Source organism: Nycticebus coucang, chromosome 12 (genome assembly GCF_027406575.1).
Source record: "Nycticebus coucang isolate mNycCou1 chromosome 12, mNycCou1.pri, whole genome shotgun sequence".
Classification (NCBI taxonomy): domain Eukaryota; kingdom Metazoa; phylum Chordata; class Mammalia; order Primates; family Lorisidae; genus Nycticebus; species Nycticebus coucang.
The window spans coordinates 1026216-1042336 of NC_069791.1; the positions used below are offsets into that span (position 1 = coordinate 1026216).

Below are 16121 nucleotides of genomic sequence, written 5' to 3' on the forward strand. Positions count from 1 at the left end.
CATGGGGTGCATAAAATAATGACAAACTTTCACTTTTCCTGAGAACTAAGATCTCTGCAGTTCACAATGTGTTGACTAGAGATTAGTTATTTGTCTTATCCAGATGAGTGAATAAATGTCAGGTTCAAGGGAGGGTGTCAGGCTGGCTACTCTGTTTTTCCTCTATTGACCTCACTTTCGTTCAGCACCTTCTGAAAGCTGGGTGCTTACCCTGCAGCTGACAGAGGGTCTGGTGAGCATGGACAAAGCAGGAGGCAGCTCTGAGCCCGGTGTTCAGTCCTGGGCTGCTCACGGCTGCTCACTCTGCTCACTGTGCACCTGCTGGGCGTCGCCCCTCAAAGGGCATCCAGGGATCTGGTGGGAAGGGATGGGATAGGAACAGAAATGGCAGCCTTGGGGACAGAGGGTGGCCCTCAGCCTCTGTAGGGGCATGGAAAAGGCTTCCAGGAAGTGGGTGTGGCCTGTGCAGAGCAAGGTGGCCATGGGGACATCTCAGGCACAGACGTACCTGCAGGGAAGGCCAGGGAGCACTGGGAGACCAGAAGGCCTGCGCGTCTGGAGAGTCACAGATGAGCAAGGACCCCACCACCGTCCAGATGACAGCAAAGGCTGGCCCAGCCCAGCTAGCTGGAGTTGATGTGTCTGCCCAGTAAGTCACACCGCACACATGCTTACACACACTGACACTGGCACACACACAGACGGCCCACACAGTGCGTATCACACTCTGGCTGTTGGGCAGGCGCCGCCCTACAGACCCCGCGGCCTGTGCACACCACCCCCTCCCACACCCCAGCCCTGTGGCCCAGGTGGGACAAGCTCAGCAGCCCCCCGCTCAGTCCCCCTCGCCGGCAGACAGCAGCAGCTGTGCCCTGGTTGCTGTGCACTGTTCAGCCCCCACAGGACAAAGCACATGTAGAAAGTGACTTGTCTTCCTCTGGAGAAACAGCCTCGTGGAAGGAGGGTTACTGGCAGCCCGGAACACATCATGCCTTTGCCTTGACTCCCCTGTGCTGTCCGTACCCAGCAAAGATGGTGACAGGAGTGGGACCCACACGTGGTCACAGCGGAGGCCTGAAGCAACTGGCAGCGGGTGGCAGTTTGGAGCATCTGTGTGACTGTGGATGAGGGGGAGACCTCGAGGTCACAGACACAGAGGGCCGACCTGACCTAAGAAATAGGGTGCTTGTCCCCTTACTCAGTCACATCCCCTGGATGACAAGTGCAGCTCCCAGTTCCTTCACTTTTTCTCTGAATTGATCCCCCAACAACATACGATTGTCATACATAAGCAGTGCCCTGGGCACTGTGAGCCCCTGGAGCAGCTCAGTGAGGACATACAGGGCTGTGGCCGTGGCTGTCGTGAACTGGCTCACACTCAGGCCCAGGGTCTGTCCCCTTCAAGGAACTCACTCTATAGGCATCCACAGCATTTGTCACTTCACACACCTCCAACTGTGAAGGGCTCTACAGGAGAAATGTTGGTCCTTGGAAAAGCTCCTTCCTCAGAGTAGTGGCTGGTCATCGTGCCATGTGTCTGAAGACTAAAAGGCCACCCGGCCCCACGAGAGCCACAGTGACCCACTGATGGAATTGAGCTGTTTTCCCGGGGGTGCTGCAAGCCTCTGTAAAAACTGGGAAAAGGCACTCCTTTCAGAGAAGGAGTTCAGGGAATTAGACAAACATCCCTTCCTGGAGTTAGGAGGGACCCAAGCCAGAGTGTGCAGCTGAGCAGTCAGATCAGCCCCTGGGCCCTCTCCCAAGTGGACCTGGAGGGAGAACCCCGGGAGCTGTGAAGGCAGAGTGAACAGGCTGGGTGAGGTAGACAGCACGGCACCTGGATGGGTCCGTGTCTCGAGGTAGACAGCCTGGCACATGGACAGGTCCATGTCACAAGGTAGACGGCACCTGGACAGGGTCCGTGTCAACAGCTAGACAGCACAAAACCTGGACGGGGTCACATTGCGAGGTAGACAGCAAGGCACCTGGACGTGGTCTGTGTCGTGAGGTAGGCAGCGTGGCACCTGGACGGGGTCCGTGTCACTTTCTGGTGCTAAATGTCACCTGGGCAAGACTTTGTCCCTGAAAACAAGCGGCAGACCTGCCGGTGCCCAGGCCATACCTGCGAAATTTTGTCATTTCCACTAGAAGTTGTACCAGGTGGTAAGTGTGAGTTTCAGGGCATGCTGGGGGAGCCCAGGCGGCCATGTGGGGAGGGCAGGGGACCGCCGTCGGCTCCTCCCCCAGCTTCTGGACCCCACCCTGTCCGGTGGTTGCCTCTAGTTCCCACCCCGTCCCCTGCTGCTCTTTCTTCCCTCAGACCCTCAGCAGGCTGGACCTAAGCGGTTTCCTCTCACTTCCATCCCCTACCTGAGTGGGGGACCTATGACTTTCTAGATCCTTAAATGCAGCCTTTTGACTGGATTCTAATTTTACAGAACAAATGCTTTTACTAAAAGGGTGCAGCAGAGAAAGTGAAGCTTTTCTTGCCTCCTTTGGTGCTTAAAAAGGAACCATCCTAAAATCAGATGGCCGTAGTCCTCCCGGCCCTGGGAGGACTCAGCAGGCCTTCCTTCAGGCTGTGCACCCCAGCCCTGAAGCCAAGGTTGGCTGTCCTGCTGACCCTGAGAACCAGGGACGCCTCACTCCCTTTTTCGTCTGTGTAGACATGGAGGAAGTTGGCACTTGAGCTTGGGGAGGGGTGGGAGTCGGGGCACAACGAGCAGGGCCCGGGGAAGTGACATGCACGTCCTCCTCGGCCACAGCTTCCTCCACTTTCTCTGCAGGGATTTGTGATCCCAAATACAGTGGGGAGCCTCTGTACGGTGACCACCCAGAGACTCTTAACAGGCTGGTCCGCACACAGAGGTGGTCACCATAAGGAAAGAGGCTGCTACAGTAACACGTGTGGGGCTCGTCCCATCTGTGAGAGTTTGGTCAATGTGAGGAGGGGTCAGTTTTGGGAAGGCGTCAGTGTGGGGAGGGGGTCAGTGTGGGGAGGGGGTCAGTGTGGGGAGGGTGTCAGTGCAGGGGGTCAGTGTGGGGAGGGCGTCAGTGTGGGGAGTCAGTGAAGGGGGTCAGTGTGGGGAGGGTGTCAGTGCAGGGGGTCAGTGTGGGGAGTCAGTGAAGGGGGTCAGTGTGGGGAGGGTGTCAGTGCAGGGGGTCAGTGTGGGGAGGGCGTCAGTGTGGGGAGTCAGTGAAGGGGGTCAGTGTGGGGAGGGTGTCAGTGCAGGGGGTCAGTGTGGGGAGGGCGTCAGTGTGGGGAGTCAGTGAAGGGGGTCAGTGTGGGGAGGGGGGTCAGTGCAAGGGGTCAGTGTGGGAAGGGCATCAGTGTGGGGAGTCAGTGAAGGGGGTCAGTGTGGGGAGGGGGTCAGTGTGGGGAGGGGGTCAGTGCAGGAGGTCAGTGTGGGAAGGGGGTTAGTGAAGGAGGTCAGTGTGGGGAGCGTATCAGTGCAGGGGGTCAGTGTGGGGAGGACATCAGTGTGGGGAGTCAGTGCAGGGGGTCAGTGTGGGGAGGGGGTCAGTGCAGGGGGTCAGTGTGGGGAGGGCATCAGTGTGAGGGGTCAGTGCAGGGGGTCAGTGTGGGGAGGGGGTCAGTACAGTCATTCAGTGTGGGGAAGGCGTCAGTGCAGGGGGTCAGTGTGAGGGGCGGAGTGTTGGTGGGGTATTGGTGCAGGAAGAGGCCATTATGGGGAGGGGTCAGCTGTGGAGTTCTGCACTGACTGTGCTCCCAGTCCTGCACACCCCATAGCTCTGTATGTGGGGAATCTAAACATTTACTGCACTGCCTTCGTGGACATTTTTTCTGGTTTTTGTTTCTTTTCAAATGCAAATTACATTAAGCTGATTTCAAGATTTACTAATAATAGGATGGACTTGGTGGCTCCCAACTATAATCCTACCATTCAGGAGCCCACTCACCTGGGCTTAGGAGTTCAAGACCAGCCTGAGCAAGAGTGAGGTCTCGTCTCTACTAAAAAGAGAAAAAACAGCTGGCATTGTGGTGGTGCCTGTCGTCCCAGCTACTCAGGAGGCTGAGACAGGAGGATCACTTGAGCCCACGAGTTTGAGGTTGCTATGACATGTGACGCCACAGCACTCTACCAAGGGCGACAAAGTGAGACCCTGTCTCAAAAAAAGAACTTACTAATAAGTCTCAACCAGTAATTTGAGGACCACAGCCTTAGACAGCAGTTTCGGACCCTAGGACCTTTACCCTGGGTGCTTGTTAAAGCCCTGCCCAGAGGCACCTCAGCAGCATTTGGGGGCTGCAGGCCTCCAATCCACCTCCAGCAACCTTTCCAGTGCACTGGTTCCTGCTAAAGGCAGAGAAAGCCTCACTCCCTTAGGTTTGCTAACTGGAGGTGACTGTGTCAGAGGAAACAAGCTGTTGCTGGGTGGCGGAGTACAGAGGGAGCTGGCTGCCTGTTGCCTTTTTTTTTTTTTTTTTTATATATACTTTTTTTTTTTTTTTTTTTGTAGAGACAGAGTCTCACTTTATGGCCCTCGGTAGAGTACCGTGGCATCACACAGCTCACAGCAACCTCCAACTCCTGGGCTTAAGTGATTCTCCTGCCTCAGCCTCCCGAGTAGCTGGGACTACAGGCGCCCGCCACAACGCCCGGCTATTTTTTGGTTTGCAGTTCAGCCGGGGCCGGGTTTGAACCCGCCACCCTCAGTATATGGGGCCGGCGCCTTACCGACTGAGCCACAGGCACCGCCCGCCTGTTGCCTTTTGAATGAACTCTGGTTGGTCACACAGCTCGTCATGCACAGCTCGTCACAGATTCTCTCCTTTTGCAGATAAGGAGCCCGTGATCTTTGTCACAGTTCATTGATAACCCTCCTTTTCCTTCTGAAGTTTAAATATCTGTGGTGTCCACTTAACCAAAGATTGATTCTAGCCTCACTTCTTTGCACATCATAAGGCAAAAAAACAAAAAATGGTGGAGTGGAAATTTCCCCACATTCAGGGCCCTTGGACTTTTTAAAAATTCATATTCAAGTTTCCTTGGTCCCTGTCATTCGTGTTTCTTAACAAAATGACACTTCTCAATTGCATGCAGCTGTTTTCATCCATCCTTTTGCAGAAAGGTTTTTAAAGTAGTTTCCCAGCATCTGTTTTCCTCACGGCCACCGGCAGCACAGAGCTGAGCATTCTAGTCTCACAGCCACTTTGCCACCACCAGCTCCCACCAAGTTCACTGAGTTTCCAGTGTGTCTGTATCTCTGCGAGGCAGCGTAGCTCTTCTTGAAGTGACAAAGCTGTGTGCTCCTTGGAAGGAGCAGCATTTCCAGTCTCTCACGCAGGTCCCTCTGCAACGTTCTCCCCACATCAGGAGCGCAGCCCTGTCCCCTCACCAAGTATCCAGGATCAGGATCCAGGGGTCCTTAGGCTGGTGCAGAGCTGTCTGCTGTGGAGACCGCTGAGAGCAGCCTCTGAACACAGGACACTTAGCTCTTCCTCACCACTCTTTGCTGGACCCAGGTTCTGTTTCCTTGGCGAGGAGCAATGAGCCAGAGAGACCACAGGCGTCCATGTTGGGCAGACTGGGAGGGCTGGTCAGCTACATCTCCCCTGGGAGGCCTGTTTGTCCCATTTGTCATCAGAAGGGACTTTACAAAGCAGTGTTTTTCCTAGTGAAGTCCCCATAACTCAGCCTCACCTTCCAGCATCAGAAACTTAGAAAATGGGGCTACTCAGCCAGCACCCCAGACTTGACCACCCGACAGCTGCCCTAACGCCACCAAAGACGGCTGCACAGCAGGACGAGAGCGAGTGTCAGATGAGGGAGCGGATGTGATTCTGGGGTGGTCCGCAGCTCCTCTGACTGGCTCCTGCTCTGCTGTGACTCCAGGTACAGCTGACAGGGCATGCTGGGGGATGGGGGATAGCGGGACGGGGCTGAGATGTGAGTCACGTGTTTTACATAGACAGCCTTCCACACACATCATCCATCAGCTGCCCTTGTCTGTGATTCTACTAAAACATGAATTATAAGATATAAAAAAAATTCATTTTTAAAGGCTTTATTTTTAATTGACACATAATAATTATACATATTATAGAGTACAAAATGATATTTTGATACATGTATGCCTTGTGGAATGTGTGCATGAGTAATTACCATGTTCATCACCTCAAATATTTATCATTTGTTTGGTAAGAACATTTAAAATTATCTCTGATCTATTTTGAAAGATAAAACATATTAACTATAGTCGCCTTGCTGTGCAATAGGCTGCCAGCCTCACACCCTTGTCTAACTATGATGCTGTCCCTGCGAGCAGCCTCTCCGCTGCCCCAAGCCCTCCCCAACCTCTGGTAACCCTTCTCCTGAGGTCACTTGCTCCTGGTCCCGTGTCTCCTCCCAAGGTCACCTGCTCAGGGTCCGTGTCTCCTCCCAAGGTCACCTGCTCAGGGTCCCGTGTCTCCTCCCAAGGTCACCTGCTCCGGATCCGGCCGTGTTGAGCTTTCTGTGTTCAGCTTGCTTCATTAACAATGTCTTCCAGGTCCCCTCACCTCACATTGTCACAAATGACAGGCTTTCCTGGAAAAACACAATTCTTATGCAAAAGATTGGCTCATGTCCGAATATATTTGTTTACCTCATTAACAAAGAATGACAGTGGGATGGCAAAACTTGCTTAAAGGAGGATAAAGAAGACTCAGCACCTGTGGCTCAAGCGGCTAAGGCGCCAGCCACGTACACCTGAGCTGGCGGGTTCGAATCCAGTCCAGGCCCGCCAAACAATGACGGCTGCAACCAAAAAATAGTCGGGCATTGTGGCGGGCACCTGTAGTCTCAGCTACCTGGGAGGCGGAGGCAGGAGAATCGCTTGAGCCCAGGAGTTGGAGGTTGCTGTGAGCTGTGAGGACACTACACTCTCAGGGTGACAGCTTGAGGCTCTGTCTCAAAAAAAAAGGAGGATAAAGAGAAGGATATATATACACACATAAATATATGTCTCTGAGTCATTGGGGGAGGACAGAGGGAGCAAGACCTCAGTGAGACTCAGAGCTGCCTGGTGGTGTGCCGGAAACAGCTCAACGTCCACAGCCCCACGTCTCTGCCAGACACAGCTCCGCTGCATCTTACAGCCCCACAAGTTCCATCCACAGTCAGGGCCTCAGTTCTGAGCCACAGCGGCAGTCAGAGCTGCAGGCCCACGTGCCCCGGGGGCAGGCTGGTCAGTGGCCTGTGCTCCTCGCCTGGGCATGTGGTCACTCACCTGTCTCGGGCCCTCCTGACCATCTCTCTTCAGAAAACGGGTGGCTTCCCTCAGTCTGACTGACTCAGCCTGGGGACTGTCCCTCTCTCCTGACCCGGCCTGGGGACTGTCCCTGTCCCTCTTTCCCTCCTGTCCTCAGTGCCTCCTTTGTGAGCCAATGTGCTTGTTTACGGGTTGTAACGTTCTCTGTGACTACAGGACACTCAGTTGCAAATGGCGCGAATGCCGGAGCTCTGAAGGCCCCTCTGCTTCCCTCCCACCCAAGTTGTTGGCAAATAGCCCAGCGACCTCTTCCTCCCTGTTCTGCCCTGGGCAGGGCTAGAGTGAGGATTTACCTGATAACAGCCCAGCCCAGGGCTTGTCCCCTTGGGACCCTAAGGTGAAAGGTAGAGGTCTTTCCCGGTGGAGCCCTGGTACGGTTTGACTTTAGCAGGCCCTACAGTGAGGAGATAACACGGAGATTGTTTGTGCTCAGGACTAAGCCAGAGAGCTCAGGTGGCCCTGAGTCTCAGAGGCTCCTGGCACGCCAGGAGACAGAGGCAGCAGGTTGCAGAGGGAATCAGGAAGGGTCCAGCGGGCCTGGGAACGCCATGGCAGGGGCTCTGCCACAGGGCAGACTGGTGGTAGCTGGGAGGGTGGAAGGAGCCCAAGACAGAGCTGGTAGCAACCAGGGGGCTGTTGGCAGCCACACCTGGCTTGATCTGGAGGCCTCAGAGGACAACCCAGCTCTCTCCTCTGTTACTACAGTGTGAAGTGCTCCAGAATGACTCTGGGATGACTCTGGAGTGACCCCAAGATGACAACTGTAGGAAGCAGCACAGTCCCCATCCACCACAGGTTCCGAGGACACGGCCTGGAGCCCGCTCTCTCCGAGGGCTTCCCTAACTTGCTCACTCTTAGGACCCAAATCCAGGCTACTGACTCCCCTCACAGAGCCCTTGTTTTCTGGCCCTTCCCCCAGACTCAAGGGCAGCCGCTGCTGTTCTGACCCAATTTGTCTCAAACCCATGAGTGTCTGGTGGCACAGACTGAGACTGTGCCTCTGGGCCTGCAGGGTTTCATTTAAGAAGACAGTTTCACTTTTGTTTTCCAGCCCCATAGGTAGGGCGGGATTGTCTCAAAACCAAGACTACTTGAACTTGAGGTTTATGGGACACTGCTCTCAGCAGGCCTGCCACGAGTAAACCCACATACCGGGTTCGCAGGAAAACAGCAGCCTTTCGGGGCAGCAAGTGCTGGCACCTGAAGGCCATCAGGGCCGGACTGGGCCCGAGAGAGGCTGAGGAGCTGGGGGCTGCTTCCAAGAAGGCTGGACACTCCAGACAAAAGCAGACAGCCTTGACATCCAGGTGGGATGACTCTGTGGCTAAAGCTCCCACTTGTGTCTACACTGATAAAAGAAAGCACCAGGTTTCTGATCTTTGCCGAGAGGACACTGTCGTGACAAACAGGCCAACTGGCTCAGAAACGGAGTCCGAGCCCGAGTCACAGTCGACGCTGCCAACAGGGTGGGCGCAGGGGCAGTTGAGGCAGGTGCTGGCGGCGGCTGAAGTGGAACCCCGCGTTGTGGGGTGTATCCTTGCCTGGAGTGTCCTGTGGTGGTGGTCACAGTCCAGCCGTCCTCCAGTCAGCACAGAACAGTGGTCCCGTAGCAGAATCCTGCTTCCTGTGGGACAGGGTGGGCTGGGAAGCAATGGGCTGACGTGGTGCGGGAGAATGGGGCCTGGAGCTCACAGGAGGGCTCTGGGGACAAGGGGCTGGCGGGTGTGATAATTATTCACCTTCGGTTTGTGAGGCAGCTGAAATGGGCAAAAGCTGCCTGGCTAGCTGGGAGATTATGTGTCCAAAAACAGCTACCTGACTGGTGGAAGGAGGAGTGGACACCCGTGCTGCGTCCGGAGGCTTCTCCCCAGACAGGCCAGCGTCCTCACAGGAAAAGGAATGACTTGGCCGTGCACAGCCCCTGGGGATAGGAAGCCCCTGGAGAAGAGGCTCACTTGTGGGGGACAGTGTGCCTCAAACCTCAGACCACTTAGAATTGTTTTTGGGTGGGCAGCGCCTGTGGCTTAGTGAGTAGGGCGCCGGCCCCATATACCAAGGGTGGTGGGTTCCAACCCAGCCCCAGCCAAACTGCAACAAAAAATAGCTGGGCATTGTGGCAGGCACCTGTAGTCCCAGCTATTCGGGAGGCTGAGGCAAGAGAATCGCCTAAGCCCAAGAGCTGGAGGTTGCTGTGAGCTGTGATGCCACAGCACTCTACCAAGGGTGACAAAGTGATCTAAAAAAAAAAGAAAGAAAGAAAGAATTATTTCTGGGCAAGAAAAAAATCAAAGGTCACCACCACTGTGTCTAGGCAGGCCCCAGGGTACAGTTCAGTGGTGCTGCATTGAGGGCAACCAGCTGTGCTCCTTGTTTTTGTGAATTATTGATTTCTGGAATCTTCTCTCTTAAATGGTCTTAAAATAATTTCATTTCTGTTAATTTGCTATCACCAAGCTATTTCCAGGAGAACCATAGAAATCCAGTTTTCTCCAACTTTTAAAAATATTTCTAGAGAGGGAGAATACTTTCAAATTTTAAGTATTTACTAGCCTGTCGTCTTGAAGAGTGTGCCATGGAGAAACGGCCAGTCCTGGCTCCAAACAGCAACTTTGAATCCGAGAACTGCTCTTGGACCTCTGTGGCAGGCACCATCACTGGTGCCGTGGTCAGAGCGTCACCACGGTCCACTGCAGGGTTTTGGGTGCCGTCCACCCACTTGCCCTCCTAGTCTGGCCTGGGCAGCAGATGCCCAGGAACCACAGGCAGGGAGTGACAAGGAGCCTCCCTGCTGCTTCCGCCCACAGCGGTGTCTCCCCAGACAGGAGGGTTCTGGTTTGCCGTGTTAGAAAACTCGGCTCTGATTTGAGACCAAAGTGGCTTCCTGAAAGTACGGTGAGCAGCTTTGGACCCTCACATTTGAGAGACCGCACAGTGTGCTGGTCCTACAGGGCTGCAGCCAGTCCCCTCACCCACCTCCACAGCCTGGGCCCAGGACCACAGCCCACCTGGCTGAGATGGGACAGAGACAGCAAGGAAGATGCACCCCCCGGCATGGCCGCACCCCCAGCCCCATGCACTGCCTGTCACCTAGAGCATGGGAGGAACAGAAGAAAGGGGTGGAGGAGACCCCATAGATAAAGCCTGAGAAGCAGCCCCAGGCAGAGATTTCATCTGCTAGTAAGCAGGGTCCTGAGAAGGCCAGCCTGTTGCAGCCCTGCCAGCCACTGGCCACCTCCTCCCTCTGAGAGGGCAGCACGGACACAGAGGGAACTTAGGCTGTGACAGAGACAAGCAGAGTCTCCTCCATCACAGCTGCTGGAGAACGCTGCTTTCTCATCAGGGCAGGAGACGTCCGTGGGCATCTGTGGTGTCTCGTGCTAGCGAGCAAAGTAGTCATCAGATGGACTGACCCCATGGAAAGGACATGGCCTCAACAGGGCAGGACATGTCTGTGGGCATCTGTGCTGTCTCGTGCCAGCGCGCAAAGGAGCCACCAGATGGATGGACCCCACGAAAAGAACACGGGCTCAACAGGGGAGCCTGCCTGGCCCAGGGTGAGGGCGTCTGAGCACCCAGAATGATGATATGGTTGACAAAAGTGCATTGAATAATAAACCCTCAGGTCTGTTTAGATGCTTTGCTCAACCCCGGCAAACACAAGCACAAATTCTCACTGAAGTAACTATCGGGAGCACTTGGTGCACAGACCTTGATTGGAAATTGTAGAATTGACATCCTTTCTGCCCATTTCAAAGTAGCCAAACAGCACTAATTGCAGGAAGAATTCCCCTCTAAAAAATCATTTTGGTTAATTACATAGGCGGTGTTAACAGAAGTAGGAAAGATCAGAATCTTGCAACCTCGAACGAAATCATTGATTCCAACGATGATCATGGGGTGAAGCCATCAGATGAACAGTTGAGGGGGACTTTACAACCAAGACTTGGGCTATCATCACCCGAACCACCTGGAGTGGGACAGAGTGGTGTGGTGTCGTAGGAAGCAGCCTGGGGGTCCTTGGAGAGATGGTAGGAGTCAGCCCAGCCTGGGGGATCCTCCCCCGCAAGGGAGGGAGGGAGGACAGGAGAGGGGAATGCTCTAATTCTCCCATCTCCTTCCAGAGTCCTGGATGGACCTCATACATTCCAAGGACAAGGGTATTCTTGAGTGGAAAAAGAGCTTCAGGTAGCCAGGCATTGTGGCAGGCACCTGTAGTCCCAGCTACTTGGGAAGCTTAGGCAAGAGAATCGCTTAAGCCCAAGTGTTTGAGGTTGTTGTGAGCTGTGATGCCACAGCACTCTACCCAGGGCAACAAAGTGAGACTCTGTCTCAAAAAGAAAAAAAAAAAAGAGCTTCAGGGTTTGGGAGGGGACTGCCTAATGCTTGAATCATGAATCCTAATGTGACTGAAATCAGTTTGAAAAGATTGTTCATCAGGGATTTCAGGAGCAAATTTGCAGCCCACTAAATGTCCCCACCATGTCTGCTCACTTTCCAGGTAACCCTGTACAAGGGCTCTGACATGGAGGACTTTGGGTTCAGCGTAGCAGATGGCTTGCTGGAGAAAGGAGTATATGTCAAAAATATCCGCCCAGCTGGGCCAGGGGACCTTGGTGGCTTAAAGCCCTATGACAGGCTCTTACAGGTAAGATGTAAGGTGGAATTTTAACTCTGCAACTAGCAACTGCAAAGGACTGCCTATGATCACGTTACACAGACTCAACCTCACTGGCACTGCTGTTCTTATCTGTGATTAGGGATAATAGTGGCCCCTCAGTGCGCCCTGTGACGAGGCTGGCAGACGTGTGCCTCCTCCCGCCTTACAGTCTCGCAGGGCAGGGAGCGAGCTAGCCCCACCGTAAGGTGTGGTCTGGTGCTCGGGTAATCCGGCTCCCTCCAACTCTGAACACCTCGCCCTGTGCAGGGCTCTCTGGCTGGGGAGTCACGATCACAGAAGCAAATGGCTCTTCCTGACCTTGCAGGTCAACCACGTCCGGACAAGAGACTTCGACTGCTGCCTGGTGGTTCCCCTCATTGCTGAGTCTGGCAGCAGGCTGGACCTGGTCATCAGCAGGAGCCCACTGGCCACACAGAAGCCCATGGAGCAGGCTCTCCCGGGGGGAGACTGGAGTGAGCAGAACTGTGCGTTCTTCCAGCAGCCTCGCCACGGCGGGAACTTGGAGGCGAGAGAACCCACGAATACGTTATAGCAGCGTGCTTTACAAAGCAGGACACAGACAATCTCCACATGGTGCTAACAATCCCTTTACGATTTCTGTGGCATTTGAAGCTCAGATGATCACGTGGCATTAACTGCAAGCACAGGGGTCTTTCAAATTTGTCATGGCTCGTGTTCAGGTCCCTTTTCAAGCTGAAGAGGTTTCTCTTCTGGTGACCATTCTGGTCACAAGAGGGGTCCCCTGCCTGGCTGCCCCTCCCCACAGCTAACACCAGAGGAAATTTTTTTATAATTCATCTTACTATCACTTTTAAAAAAAAAAAATGCCTGTTTGAAAATATTCTCTATGGCAATTTCCTTACTACTTTGAAGTCAGTTTCTTACTATGAGGTTATTAAGGTAAGAGTTTGACCAACGCAGCTTTTCCTCAGCTGCTCCGGTAGGGGCGAGTGTTTGAAAAACTGCAGGGACCACAGTGGCGGGAGGGGCACAGGTCTGAAATTATCTTAAAATGTTTCCACAGGTAGGAGACTGTAACGGGTGGTGGTAAATGTTTTGCCCAAGTATAGGAATGATTTTAACTAAGATGTATGCTATTCCCTATGCAACAAAGTAGCAAACAGGCTATGTCTTGCGACCTGTTTTTTTTTTTTTTAAGGACACGTTTTTAATAGCTGAAAATTTCTGATAATGAATTAGTGGGTAGTCACACTGAGAATTAGTAATATTTCCTTATTTTTTAAATTCCAGAATAAGAAGGTAAGAGAGAATGGGAGTCTAATGAGGCTTATCCTAACATAGGCCAGTCCAACTCGCACGGCTGGACGTGTTTTGGAAGCTGGCACTCGAGGCATGTGCACGTACAGATGCTGGACTGTGCCCTGCTCCGAGCCAGGCCACTCGTTGAAACTGTAAATACACTTTCACAAAATGCATTGCCACCTGTTACTATCCCTCAAAGCAATAAGCTGTGACAGTTGCTGTGCCCGTCTGTCAGCAACTGTTTCCATTTGTCCAGATATTTTGAATAGCTACACTAATAACTATTTGGTGAATATAAAAAGATAGATCTGTATGTTGATGGTAGAATCTCCATATCAAAATGATTATTTTCCCAACATTTTCATATTGGTCAATAATTCAAACTACCACTTAGGCAAAGCGTTTGAACACTGTGTCCTTTGTTTAAGGAAAAAGTTCACCTTTCTTTTTGTGCAAAGAAATATATAATCTTACTTCAATCACATTTCAGAGCCGCCAGGGCAAGAAAGTATAAAGCAGAATCATGTTAAGAGAAAAAAAGATCATGAGTCACTTAAATATGTATTTTTATTTGTAACAAACAAGTATTAAACTGTAAAGTATTTTTGTACAAATTTAATACTTTATAGCATGGTATTTATCGTCTATGTATGGTTTGGGGGAATTCAAAATTGTTGCAAATATTTGTATGAAAAAAACCCTCTACCAAATGGAATAAACAGTGACTTTAAAAAGCCAAAAAAAGAAAAAAAGAATAATGCATTTTTGGTGCTTTATATTTCAGGGTTTTAGCTGAGTTTTACAGAGTATTTACTTTTACATAATTTTCTAAAGGGGAAAGATTTCACAAAAGCACCCTGGAGAGTGGGCAGAGCACAGATCTGACTGCAGCTCAGCGAGGCCACTGTCCGGACGCTGGGCCCTCACAGGGAGGGGCCTTCCTACTGGAGACAGATACAGAGTCACGGAGCACAACACCTATCCCCAGAGAGCAAGACACGTGTGCTACAAGACACATTCACGGAAGCTGAAAACACACAGCTTGACCGTGCACCTTTGACAAAAGACCATATCTGTGGTCCCAACGTTCTTGTTTTCGCAGACTGCCCTGCAGGCCTGTGAATCATTTTCATGGTCACATCCTGTGTGCCCAGCCTTGCATCCGAGAGACAGGGTCCTTTCCATGACCCTGTGGGAAGTGCTGTGTCTCGAGGTCTGAGCAGTTTTCCGGGTCTCTGCTACGCTGTCAAGCAGTTTGGTGGAGCCCAAGTTCTGCATAAAGGGGCTGAAGGGAGTAGGGTGAGAACTGACTATGTGAATAAAGGCTAACAAGCAGTTGGATCTCTGGGCGGTGCCTGTGACTCAGGGAGTAGGATGCCAGCCCCATATACAAGAGGTGGAGGTGGCAGGTTCACATCCGGCCCCAGCCAAAAACCGCGCAAAAAAAAAAAAAAAAAAAAAATTGGATCTCATGTGAAGACTCAGACGTTCAGTTGTAACCAAAACAAAAATGAATCAATGATAGCAAATGGCTATTTGAATAAAAAAAAAATTAAAAAGTTAAAAACAACAAGCCCTCACGGCAGCAGGAAGCACTATTCAGATCAGTGGCCAGCCCAAAGGAAGTGTCCCTCTGCAGAGGGCAGCAGCACACGCCAGTGGCAGAGGGCACAGTGGGGAGTTGGCAGCGGGCTGGGTGCACACAGCCAGGCAGGGCAGGCAAAGATTGTCTGTGTCACTGGGTCAGAATTACACCTTGTGGACAGAGGCTCCAATGAGGTAGACTTCAGCTTAATAACACACGGAAGCCACCAGTGTGAGGTGGCTCTCACTAGCCAGGAAGGCCTTGACCGTCAGAGCGTGCACCCCCTGGGGGCTGACAGGCACCCAGCAGACAGTCACTCCGTGACTCAACAACATGTGCTTTAAACCCAATGAGGCCACCTTAGACGTATCCTCTTTTAACAAAATCTATGGAATTTTGAATTGGGTAAATTATTCGTATTTTGCCCAACAGTACATTCATAATATACAAACTGGAGCTTTGAATGAAAAAAGCTTCTTGACAACATTAAACTTGACCAGAGCCCTGTGCCCTGGAACAGCCAGACTTGAAGACATTTCATTTGGTCTTTCCTATAAGGGTGGTGGTGACCACCCTGCCAGTATCTGTGTTCCAAGAACCGTGCAAAGGACCGCACTGCCCATGTGACTCAGACAGGACCCAAAGGTGCCCCCTGTGCTCACCCAGAACAAAATCAGACAAGTCCCTGTCCCCCACCCCCACAAATTCCCATTCTCTGCTTCAAAAATAAGTAGCTGGACGGCCTAGTCCCACTGATACTAAGTCCTCCCACAGGCCCCTTTAACAGGAGGCATGCCGCGCCTCAGCCCCTCCATAATAAAAGCAAAAGTTAAATCACTGAAACCCAAAGTTAGTCCTTAAAAAAGATCAGCAAAATTCATTAATTTTCAGCCACTGACTAAGAAAAAAAAAGGGAAGGCTCCAATTACTAAAATTGGGACAGAATGGGCTTTTCCACAATTGGTTGCACACCAAGTTAGACAACGTGGGCAGGGTTCTCAGACACAAACTGTCAAAACTGATTCGAGAAGATGCTTGTAGAACATCTAACTAGACCTAGCCCACTAAAGACATTCAGTCAGTAACTTAACACTTGTCACAGAACAAAGCCCAGGCCCAGAGGGCTCACTGGTGAGTTCCACCAAACACTTAGGAGGAATTAACACAATTCTTTACAAACAAATGTTGTTTCTTTAGAAGAAACATTTTTCAACTCATTCTATATGATTACTATTTCCCTGATACCAAAAACAGACAAGGACCTCACAAGAAAAAGAAACGAGAGCTTGACGTGTCCTGTAAGTACAGACACAAAGCTCC

The 16121-nt window shown here is 52.0% G+C and overlaps 1 protein-coding gene across 9 annotated transcripts in view; it reads left to right on the forward strand.

Moving 5' to 3' along the window:
- The window catches only part of GRIP1 (glutamate receptor interacting protein 1), a 687322-nt gene extending 673342 nt beyond the window's left edge, over window positions 1–13980 (forward strand). For all 9 annotated transcript variants that reach the window (XM_053554787.1, XM_053554785.1, XM_053554786.1 and 6 more), the window contains 2 exons: window positions 11774–11920; window positions 12258–13980. In XM_053554787.1, the coding sequence (XP_053410762.1) occupies window positions 11774–11920; window positions 12258–12485 (375 nt within the window). In that variant the 3' untranslated portion in view covers window positions 12486–13980. The remainder of the gene's footprint in view (window positions 1–11773; window positions 11921–12257) is intronic.
- Window positions 13981–16121: the final 2141 nt, after the last annotated feature.